General features: G+C 43.5%; 2 protein-coding genes across 8 annotated transcripts in view; one reads left to right on the top strand and one right to left on the bottom strand.

Annotated features, from left to right (window-relative positions):
* Positions 1–5,092, top strand: part of LOC129834676 (BTB/POZ domain-containing protein kctd15) — a 57,038-nt gene extending 51,946 nt beyond the window's left edge. For all 5 annotated transcript variants that reach the window (XM_055899886.1, XM_055899885.1, XM_055899883.1 and 2 more), the window contains one exon: positions 1,099–5,092. In XM_055899886.1, coding sequence (XP_055755861.1) covers positions 1,099–1,257 — 159 coding nt within the window. In that variant the 3' untranslated portion in view covers positions 1,258–5,092. The remainder of the gene's footprint in view (positions 1–1,098) is intronic.
* A 1,410-nt stretch (positions 5,093–6,502) lies between these two features.
* The window catches only part of LOC129834675 (transcription initiation factor TFIID subunit 4-like), an 89,876-nt gene continuing 84,271 nt past the window's right edge, over positions 6,503–12,107 (bottom strand). For 2 of the 3 annotated variants that reach the window (XM_055899880.1, XM_055899881.1), the window contains one exon: positions 6,503–9,404. In XM_055899880.1, coding sequence (XP_055755855.1) covers positions 9,234–9,404 — 171 coding nt within the window. In that variant the 3' untranslated portion in view covers positions 6,503–9,233. The remainder of the gene's footprint in view (positions 9,405–12,107) is intronic. The other variant, XR_008756290.1, reaches the window with a different exon arrangement.

Here is a 12,107-nt window from a genome sequence, read left to right as displayed (position 1 = left end):
AGCCTCTAACAGCTCCTCACAGCCCCTAACAGCTCCTCACAGCTCCTCACAGCCCCTAACAGCCCCTCACAGCCCCTAACAGCTCCTCACAGCCCCTAACAGCCCCTCACAGCTCCTCACAGCCCCTAACAGCTCCTCAGAGCCCCTAACAGCCCCTAACAGCTCATCACAGCCCCTAACAGCTCCTCACAGCCCCTAACAGCTCCTAACAGCCCCTAACAGCCCCTAACAACCCCTCACAGCTCCTCACAGCCCCTAACAGCCCCTAACAGCCCCTAACAGCTCCTAACAGCCCCTCACAGCTCCTCACAGCCACGAACAGCCCCTCACAGCTCCTCACAGCCCCTCACATCTCCTCACAGCTCCTCACATCTCCTCACAGCCCCTCACAGCTCCTCACATCTCCTCACAGCTCCTCACAGCCCCTAACAGCCCCTCACAGCCTCTCACAGCCCCTCACATCTCCTCACAGCCTCTCACAGCCTCTCACAGCTCCTCACAGCCCCTCACAGCTCCTCACAGCCTCTCACAGCCCCTCACAGCCCCTCACAGCTTACAGTATCTTACAGGCCTCAGCCTCACTCCTCAACCCCTACTGCTCATTACTCCAATTAGGAGCCCTAGTTATCTCTCCATATACTGAACTCAAGCCATCTCCCTCCAAACACACCTAGCTAACTCTCTCTGATACACCCCCAACCCCCTCCATCCCTTTGAGCTCATACCCTCATATCATCATCAGCAGATCCTTCAACACCACCCACCACCATGAATATTAGAGACAGTGTGACGTCCGACCGCCCCTCCGGCACATATCCATCTATGTGATTGGGTTAGTGACATGTGCTACTGTATACGTGACTCATCACCAGTAAATGTGCTTCGATTGATGAGGAGGTGGTGGGTGGACACGGTCATTATTATTGATAAGTCTGTGTTAACCCTTTGGGAGTTTCTCCTGGCCACTGTGCTTGTTCTCTACTTGTTCTTTCGGGTCTAGGTCGAGTTACTGCAAAGCATTTTGTGGCTGCTAATGTACAAAGGGCTTTATGAATAGATTTGATTGATTAAACCTCTGTTGTTGCTCTGTCCCTGCAGGTTCTAGAGCGTCTGTTCCAGAAAGGTTTCAGTGTGGCAGCGTCCTGCGGCGGCGGGGTGGACTCCTCCCAGTTCAGCGAGTACGTGCTGTGCCGTGAGGACCGGCGGAGTATGTCCATGAACACCCCCATCAGGATAAAACAGGAGCCCCTGGACTAGAGAGACTTTAGGAGAGGAGAGGGACTAGCCACGAGGGGCTCCTCACCCCCCTACTGGACAGAACAAACCCAAACCCTAATATCCCCCCACCTCACACCACAAAAACCAACCCAGCAAGAAACACCTAAGTATTAGCAGACGCCTGATAACGTTGCCAGCTCTGAGGAACTCAGTGCTCTAAGGGGAATGTAGTATAAACACAAAAAAAGGAGAGAAAGAAAACAAAAGGATTTGATTTTGTTTACTAATAACACCCAAAGAAATATAGGACTATGATGATGAACAGAAACACTGAAACAGCAGCTCCATCTCTTGAACCATTTAAGCACCCTGACCAATCTCTTTTTCCTCCAGTTGAAAGGCTCTCTGACCCCTTGTGAAGAGGTGTCCTGCAATCAGTGAGGAGCACGGCCCCCTTGCCCTCAGTGCAGCGCATGGCGGTGTGTCGTCCAGTCCCGTACGTGTCTGTGTGAGGCCCATGTGTTGTGTGTGCCGTCCAGTGCAGCTGAGTGGGGACAAGACAGGTGCTATTTAGGGAGGCCTGGCCTGACAAGGGACAGGGCTGGATGAGAGGAAGAGGAGGAAGTGACAGCCATTCAGCCCACATTGCTCTTACAGCCAGCAACCAGGCCTCGCAGCCAAGGGAGGTCCGATTGATTGTCTTTCTTATTTTCATTGTTGTTTATAAAGTACAACTTTTTTCTCAGTTTTTTTGCTGTTTTATCACAACATGGTGTAAACAATTATTAATAGGATTGTTTTATGTTTTTTTCCCTCCTATATGAAGGATGTATGAACGTTGTATTCAAAGTCATTAGGTTTGAAAGCTTGAGAGAATGAGAGAGGCAGAGAGAGAGAGGCAGAGAGAGAGAGGCAGAGAGAGAGAGAGACAGAGAGAGAGAGAGAGAGAGAGAGAGACGAGACAGAGAGAGAGAGAGAGACGAGACAGAGAGAGAGAGACAGAGAGAGAGACAGACAGACAGAGAGAGAGACAGAGAGAGAGAGACAGACAGACAGACAGACAGACAGACAGACAGACAGACAGAGAGAGACAGACAGACAGGCAGGCAGACAGACAGACAGACAGACAGACAGACAGACAGACAGACAGACAGACAGACAGAGAGAGAGAGAGAGACAGAGAGAGAGAGAGAGACACAGAGAGAGAGAGACAGACAGACAGACAGAGAGATAGATAGAGAGAGAGACAGAGAGACAGACAGACAGAGAGAGAGAGAGAGACAGACAGAGAGAGAGACAGACAGAGAGAGAGACTTGGCAGTGGCTATAGAAACACTATTATGTCTGGAGGCTACGTGGCTAAAGCAGCAGTCTGGCTGGTAATGCATTCAGAGCTGGAGAAGGTCTCATTGTTTAAATGGGGCTGCAAGGGAACCTGGCTATTTCTACATCGTTCAGAGGAAACATTTGTAGCATGCATAAAAAGTGCAATGGCTTTGTCGCAATTAGCTGTCAAACATATCTTAAATCAAATAAGATTAACAATGTGAGAGTACATATATTTATTACAAAGTTAAAAGTAAAAAGGTAAAATGATCTGCAATGTGAAATGAGAAAATGGAATGAAATTGTATATGAAGGCTCTGAATGTTTTGCTGGTTGTGGAATGCCAGAATGTTCCTAACTTGAAAAGGAACATGTGAACTGAGGTAGATCAGTGTATCTCCATGATCGTGATGAGATGTACTCTAAATGCTTGATAACTTTGTTTGCACTTATAACACATCATCTACAAAACTTCCGCAATCCCCCAAAAAGTTGTTAGTATACGTCCTGATGACCCGCGCCAAATCAACCCACACATTATCTCATTGTGTTTATAGTAATTAGCACATATGACTATGTTGAGAGAGCCCAATGTAAGTAATAGCAAACTTTGGTGATAAAGCTAAGTTGCTTATTTGATGATTGTACAAAGTTCATATTTTCATAATTGTTTATTTTACACAGAAATCACTATGATTATTCAAAACTATTTTATACAAACAAACACAGTACAAATAGTCTGACAATTGAAAGAATACTTCAATACTTCAACAATTCAATTCAATACTTCAATCATGGAAGCCCCTGATGTTTGTCTTGCTGACTGTCTCTCATTTAATTTCTAAGGCAGGATTATTTCAATTCACGTGTCTGCAGCAGCATAACCTAAAATGAACTGTAAGCTGAGCATCAGAGCATTGTTTACAGAGAAAAAGAGTGGGAGGCACTTACTCTATCCTGCTGTGATTCCATGGCTTGATTCTCTACATTTGTGGATCAAAGAGAGAAACAAGAAAGAAAGAGTATAAAGTTGTCATACTGTCTGTGTAACTGTGTTTCTTCCATTCCAAAATAATTGATCAAAAAGAGGCCCATTCTGATCTTGGTTCAGCACCGGCTTGTTAATGAGTTTGTTTTGAAACCTCCTATGGTGGGTGTTTCACTAAACATTACAAAAATTAATTTAAAAAAATTCAAATGGGATGGTACTTCAATTAGACACAAACCAACTCTCCACTTGGTCCTAGTGTTCAGTGTCCTCTCTGTGGATGTCCACTGATTAAACAAGCCGCAGGACTTCTTCCGTCTTCAGTTCTTAAAGATGGCCAGGGTTAGTTAGTTAGTTTAGCTCCAAGAAGTCCAGAAGGCAGCACAGACCTCCTGGGGGGCCTCCCTCCCAATCAGGCTCCTCTTTGTTCTGACCTGCTACTGGCCTGGGCCCTTGCATCCAGTCGCCTCAAAGGGAATGGCCAACCAGGCCTTTCATGTTGCTGAGGGATGTGGGGCTTCAGAGCCCAGCGGGTCCCTCGGGCTCCCATGCATTCCCAGCTCCTCAGCAATGCCAGTAGAGACAAGGGTTGTGCCCCCCACTGCGTCATCACATTCCCTTCTGTACAGAGCACCCTCCTAACGTTACCCCCATGGCTCACTGGACTGCACCACACCGCACCAGACCAAACAAACATTCCCTCCCTACTTTATGTCCTCTGGTATCTCTAGATTCAACTATAACATCTGAAGGTAACCGGCTCAGTTCTCAATGGTTCTGAATAGTTACAGTATGTGGCAGCATTTAGCTCACCTTCATCAGTTCACTTCCTTGTTGACACACGAGTAAAGCAACTCAACAATACCTCTTACAGGTGGCAGGTTCTCACAGATACCTCATACATTACTGGGCCATTTCCTCTAACATATTGTATGTTTTCACACATACACTCAGAAAAAAAGACTGCTGTGCAGCACCATTTGTCCCTGTAGGAGAACCCCCTGAAAGTTGGCTCCAGATATAACTGTTTTGGGTTCCGAATAGAACCTGGATTCCAAATAGAACCTGTTAAAGGGTGCTATTTGGAACCAGAAATAGCTCTATCTGATCTTAAATGGTTCTATCTGGAACCTTTTTTCAGATGGTTCCCCTACAGGGACACATGGTGCCACATGGCACTCTTTTTTTCTGAGAGTGTACCATTTTCTTTTAGTAATTTGTGGTCAGTAAGTTGGTAGACCATAATTAACAAGATGTCATACCACTTCTCTGTGTGGTGTGAAGTCCAGAGACCGGAGGGCAGTTGTACAGTTGTTTGTATATTAAATTGTTATCAGGACTCTTTTACTGAGCCCTCGACCGTCTTATTAAAAAAGAGACCCCTAAGTCCTCTCACTCACTACGAAACAAAAATAATGAAAATAATTTCCAATTTGCAAGCATTATGTTGTGTACATATGGATTGAAAACATTTCAAAAGGGTATACTTAAGGTGCAAAATGTATATTATTTAAAATGTTTTAATAATTAGACTGGTATTAAAGGGCATGTGTTCACTTACAGTGTGTCCATTTGATTTTTCTTGCATATTTGCGATAATAAAAGGATGTACTGTATATTTTCTGCCTCGGTCCTCTTTGCCTCGGTCCTGTCTGCCTCGGTCCTGCCTGCGTCGGTCCTGTCTGCCTCGGTCCTCTTTGCCTCGGTCCTGCCTGCCTCGGTCCTGTCTGCCTCGGTCCTGTCTGCCTTGGTCCTGCCTGCGTCGGTCCTGTCTGCCTCGGTCCTCTTTGCCTCGGTCCTGCCTGCCTCGGTCCTGTCTGCCTTGGTCCTGCCTGCCTCGGTCCTGCCTGCGTCGGTCCTGTCTGCCTCGGTCCTCTTTGCCTCGGTCCTGCCTGCCTCGGTCCTGCCTGCCTCGGTCCTGTCTGCCTCGGTCCTGTCTGCCTCGGTCCTCTTTGCCTCGGTCCTGCCTGCCTCGGTCCTGTCTGCCTCGGTCCTGTCTGCCTTGGTCCTGTCTGCCTCGGTCCTGCCTGCCTCGGTCCTGTCTGCCTCGGTCCTGTCTGCCTCGGTCCTGTCTGCCTCGGTCCTGTCTGCCTCGGTCCTGCCCTTTGTGTCATTTCTTGGATAATAGGGTGTTGTTTTTTCCTCCTTTCATCTGCACTAACACTGTCTCTTTCAAGAGGGAAAATACACTACAGCTCATGCAGTTACATGTAAAACAGATCTCTTGTGGTTTCTTATGTGGTCATTAACTTTTCAGTTTGACTTGTAGTGAACTCTCAATATACTATAATCCCCAGAAAAATGTGCCAGACCCCGCACAAACATATCTTTGCAGTGCACCAGTTTAATCGCTGCATGAGTAAAGTAGGGGACATTAGGGGTTAAATCAAGATCAGCAGTCTGAGGGGCCAAAGGGACTTTCAAATGGGCCTGCTGCTGCATCTAGAAAACCCCCCCACCAGAATCTGCTCCCAAATCCCTGTGTTTTGCACCGAGTTAAACGTTTTGGTCTTTTCAAAATGCTGCTGCTTAATTAGCAGTAGAATCCGGAGGGGACTTCTTCTTGGTCTCTAGTACTGGTATTTAACTCAATTTGTACTTAGCATGTGTAATGCTAGTAAATGGATATGAAGTTGGTTTCAATAGTCAATTTCAGTTTGGGTACAACTAACTGTCTTGTAAAAACATTACTGTTGATTTTGTGGTTAGATTTAAATAATTAAGAGAAACTGATTACTATGCGTAGCTAACATGCTAAACTGTTATATAGTACAGTAATTACAACACTTAAGCTACAGCTACACAATTTAAGTACAGTACTTTAATAAAGCTGTACTACCAAATCCAGTTACTCTGCTTAACTACAGAACTGTACTGTATGTTATCAAGTGTTACTAAACATATTACAGATGGATATGGATATTATGGATATTCAAAGAAATTTTACTCAAATCACAAAAGTCTGTCTGCTTAATTTAGTAAACAGTTTATTTATTATTTTACAAAATAGGTACAAATACAGAAGTATGTTTTTCACACAAACAGGACATTTTCAGGATATGTACAGAGTTTACCAAAAATAACATAGTCCTAATAAACACATGGTCTTGTAAACAATATTTACAAATTACCCATACATTAAAACATCTTCCAACTGGGTACATCAGTAATCCTTATATTTTGGCTAAAAAGATGAAGTAGTAGAAATGTTCTCCTGTTTATTTATCAGAAATCATACAAATAATTATTAAAACATTAACCACTGAACAAATAGGTATTTTTGTGCTTCTTTTAAACTTCAATTTTTTCAACGATAAGTACTTTTGAGATAAAATTGCATTGCCTAAAATGTGGCAAATAAAATGCCAATGAAAAAAGAACTCAAAAGAAAAATATATAAATAGTTAAAAAATAAGTTTCCCTTTCAACACCAACTGACAATACTGTTTGATGCTTAGGAGACAGGAACTCTTTTTTTCTATACGTTGGTAACCCAGCATTCTGTTTTTTCTCATTGTATAAGTAATACAAAAACAGTATATAATAGTGCTGTTAGAAAAAACTTCAAAGCACTTTCATTTCAAATGTTGCCCAAGACAGAAGCTGCATAGAGGCTAGGCTATTCAAAACCAACCAATAAGAGAAAGGCCATGTTAATAAGAGGATGGTGAGAAACAGGTGACAACACTGAGGCCTTGCAGAGTTGGACCCTAATGACAAGGATCTATAGCTACTGACAGAGAGGCATTAGTCTCCCGCCTCTCATTCTAGAGAGAACAGAAAAACATACAACTCTAAAAACATTGCAATGTCAATATTAGGCTAAAATGAAGAATTGTCAAAACTGTACTCCAACAACTGTCCAGCTCCTTACACGTCTGATATGGATTGTTAATAGTCTTGAAGTGAAACAGAGGAAACCCTAATGGGAGCTGCTTGTCGAACGACCATACTGCACTCTGGGCGTCTGCTGAGGGTATGGGCATGGCTTCACAGAATAGGTTCTTCAGACAACCTAAAGTATTGTGGAAATGGGCACAAACAATGAGACAGATGGCCAACATCTAAATTCTACAGGGACATCTTGAAAAAAGAGTCTCTCAAGTCTCTCCATACGTTTGGGTACAGAGAGACTACTGTGCATTGCTCAATGAGGGTGACTGGCCAGAATCCACCATATTGGTGGACTGTGGTAACTCTGACCATTGTTTAATTATTGACCTGTTGGATTGGATTGGACTATCTGCATTGCATTAAAACAACGTTTATAAAGTGAAAGAATACAAAGAATACAATTTTTCCTAATGACAGTTAAATGTTACCTTTCAGATATTTTACATTTGTTCATGTTTTTTAAGTGTACTGTATGTAAATTATAAAGTATTTTTGTCTGTAATGTCTTTTTCGCTTCGTGTCGGACCCCAGGTAGACTAGCTGTCGTCATGGCGTCAGCTAATGGGGATCCAAATAAAATAACATCATAACAAATTTCAATGCACATGAATTTACAGAATATCTCAGTACTGAGGAATTAACATTACATGTGGTAAAAATATCATACATGCTGTTTAAAAGTATTCAAAATTAATATTTACATTTAAAGAGCTCGATTTCTGTTATGCTGTAATTCATTTCTTGAAGATAAACTTTCCAAAAAGCTGCTCTGGTAAGTTTCTGGTATAAAGAATCAGACCCCTCTATGACTTGTTAGTTTTGTGTAACTATATTCACTAAACTTTGTTCAACAAATAAGTTCTAGAGAATATTGTAGGCTGTATTAAGTTCCGAATATGATTATTTTAAAGAAAATCACTTTGAGATGGTTCATTCAGTATTTCGCCTGGGACATCAAATTTACAACTGACATGGAAAAAGTACTGGCTCAGGTCCTTAGACACAAAAACACATCTCTCCTTAAAAACCCAGTCCCAATAATATCCAAGGAGTTTGCATCACCATGGGCTTAAATTCAACACTCTAAATACATATACACTGAGTGTACAAAACATTAAGAACACCTGCTCTTTCCATGACCAGGTGACTCCAGGTGAAAGCTATGATCCCTTATTGATGTCACTTGTTAAATCCACTTCAATCAGTTTAGATGAAGGGGAATAGACAGGTTAGAAGGATTTTTGAGACATGGATTGTGTATGTGTGCCATTCAGAGGGTGAATGGTCAAAACAAAAGATTTAAGTGCCTTTGAACAGTGTATGATAGTAGGTGCCAGGCGCACCGGTTTATGTCAAGAACTGCAACGCTGCTGGGTTTTTCACACTCAACAGTTTCCAGTGTGTATCAAGAATGGTCCACCACCAAAAGGACATCCAGCAAACTTGACAACTGTGGGAAGCATTGGAGTCAACATGGGCCAGCGTCCCTGTGGAATACTTTCGACTCCTTGTAGAGTCAATACCCCGACAAACTGAGCTGGTCTGGGGGCAAAAGGCAAAAGGGCAATATTAGGAAGGTGTTCTTAATGTTTGGTACTCAGTGTATTTATCATGAAGCTAAAACAGATAAAGACACATACAATACATTTTATTTGTTTTTTCTCTAGCCTTTATATCAAAAGCTACATTAATATCAACATCACAACACAGACACTGAGCTGAAACATCTGACCCGATTGAAGGCACGTTGCAGGGGTAGAAGGAGATGGTAAGGGAGAGAGAGGAGGGTGCTGGGAGGGAGAGGGTGCTACTTGAGCAGAGCCCGGTAGAGCAGAAGTGAGTGGGCTGTCTCTTTCTCCTGCTCCATGTAGAAGATGAAGTCCCTGAGGTTGACGCGGGTGATGCGTTGACGTTGCCGCTGTGACGACGTGGAGGGGGAGGAGGCGGCACCCGGCGACCCCACTGAGCTGCCTGGAACCTGGGGAGAGAGAGAGAGGACAGGGGGTGTGAGTCCTGGGACAACAGATCCATCTCAACATCATGTACACCTGAGGATAGAGAGGGGAGAGGAGCAGAGGGTCTGCTCCAAGGCTAGCGGCTGTAGGTGGCTGGTAAGAATTAAATAACCAATTAAAGTTAAAAATGTTTCGGTTGGCACTCAAATAGACAGAGAGAAGAGACAGAGAGAGGGGACAGAGAGAAGAGCCAGGGAGAAGAGCCAGAGAGAAGAGCCAGAGAGAAGAGCCAGAGAGAAGAGCCAGAGAGAAGAGCCAGAGAGAAGAGCCAGAGAGAAGAGCCAGGGAGAAGAGCCAGGGAGAAGAGCCAGGGAGAAGAGCCAGAGAGAAGAGCCAGAGAGAAGAGCCAGAGAGAAGAGACAGGGAGAAGAGACAGAGAGAAGAGACAGAGAGAAGATACAGAGAGAAGAGACAGAGAGAAGAGCCAGAGAGAAGAGCCAGAGAGAAGAGACAGAGAGAAGAGCCATAGAGAAGAGACAGAGAGTAGAGACAGAGAGAAGAGACAGAGAGAAGAGCCAGAGAGAAGTGCCAGAGAGAAGAGCCAGAGAGAAGAGCCAGAGAGAAGAGCCAGGGAGAAGAGACAGAGAGAAGAGCCAGAGAGAAGAGACAGAGAAGAGCCAGGGAGAAGAGACAGAGAGAAGAGCCAGGGAGAAGAGACAGAGAGAAGAGACAGAGAGAAGAGACAGAGAGAAGAGACAGAAAGAAGAGACAGAGAGAAGAGACAGAGAGAAGAGACAGAGAAGAGACAGAGAGAAGAGACAGAGAGAAGAGACAGAAAGAAGAGACAGAGAGAAGAGACAGAGAGAAGAGACAGAGAGAAGAGACAGAGAAGAGACAGAGAGAAGAGACAGAGAGAAGAGACAGAGATAATCAAATCAAATGAAGAGACAGAGAGAGGGGAAGGTAAAGTAAGTAAGGGACAACATATCTCTAACATCAATATCATCCAATCATGACAAGGCTTTCAATACTGTGAACGCCTTCACTGCTCTGTGTCTAAGTCACCCAACCTGTTGAAGATATACCTTGACTGTTTCCCATGTCTAAAAATGAACACATCCTTGTTAGACAGGAAATATTGAAGTGCTGCATATAGGCTAGCCTCTCTCAACAATTAGGCACATACACTTAATTAAAATCTAATTAAATGTTTTTTGTCACATGCGCCGAATAGAATAGGTGTTTACAGTGAAATGCTTACTTCAGTTTTAACAAAGTAAAACCCTCTCGTAGAGTAAGAGAACGAGATCAATGCTGATTCATTAATAAAGTCCAGAACTTTATGTGCATTCTAGTAAACAAAGAAATAATGTATAGCATTACATTGCACTTAAACTAGCAGGATGTGAAGATCATTTAAACTGTCTTTATAGCTCATTATATCGCCCTGGAAATGAACACATTTTGAGCTGACTTACATTCTGAAAAGGAACTCCTTGTTTGTTCAATTCTATGCAAAGAATTATATTAAAATATAGAATGAGTGTATACAGAACCCTGATATAAATCACAGACAACCGTTTACGTTTCCAAATGAAAAACAGGTGGCAAATCCACCAAAATGACCACTCAGCCATTTCCGTTAGGAACTCCCCATAACACCCTCCCACAAATACATTGATTGCACCGCTCTATAAACATACAGTTGTATAGACAGAGCCTAATTGCAAGCATATGAAAGGTATGGATTTACAGGACCCAAGACTACAGTGCAGTTGTACAAACTCACCCTATAGACTTTGTATACATGACTGTATCTAGCTTCAAATACCCTGCAAACCCCTGGAGAGTAAGGGTGGCCACAGCCTCCCCGTAGTCTCAATGTGCATCCCAAATAAAACCTTATTCCCTATAGAGTGCACTATAGTACACATAGAGCTCTGGTCAAAAGTTAATCCCTATAGAGTGCACAATAGTATAAAATGGCGCCGGAGAAGAGGGCTGACGTTTTACGTGTCCCCAACCTATTTAGTTTTTTTGTTTGTTTGTTTGCTTTGTTTGTAACTTCTTTTTTTTATATATTTTGTACATAATGTTGCCGCTACCTTCTCTTATGACCGAAAATAACTTCTGGACATCAGGACAGCGATTACTCACCACGGACTGGCAGAATCATTTTTGATACACTGCTTTCTCGGGAACAGGCCCAGATACCCGTGATTTGCGTGAAGAGGAGGTGGAGAAAAAGTGGCCAGGCTGCCTCCTGAGAATTCGTAGGCGATCGAATAAACCCCCACTTCCTTCCATTCTGCTAGCAAACGTGCAATCTGATTAAACTACCAACGGGACATTTAAAACTGTAATATCTTATGCTTCACGGAGTTGTGGCTGAATGACGACACTATCAACATACAGCTGGCTGGTTATACGCTGTATCAGCAGGACAGAACAGCGGCATCTGGTAAGACAAGGGGCGGCAGACTATGTATTGTTGTAAATAACAGCTGGTGCACGATATCTAAGGAAGTCTGGAGCTATTGCTCGCCTGAGGTAGAGCATCTCATGATAAGCTGTAAAACACACTATCTACCTAGAGAGTTTTCATCTGTATTTTTCGTAGCTGTTTACATACCACCACAGACTGAGGCAGGCACTAAGACAGCATTGAAGGAGCTGTATTCCGTCATAAGCAAACAAGAAAATGCTCACCCAGAGGCGGCGATCCT

Source organism: Salvelinus fontinalis, chromosome 35, assembly GCF_029448725.1.
Source record: "Salvelinus fontinalis isolate EN_2023a chromosome 35, ASM2944872v1, whole genome shotgun sequence".
In the NCBI taxonomy this organism is placed as follows: domain Eukaryota; kingdom Metazoa; phylum Chordata; class Actinopteri; order Salmoniformes; family Salmonidae; genus Salvelinus; species Salvelinus fontinalis.
Note: the sequence above shows the minus strand (reverse complement) of the source record. Positions and strands in the feature narration are given on the sequence as shown.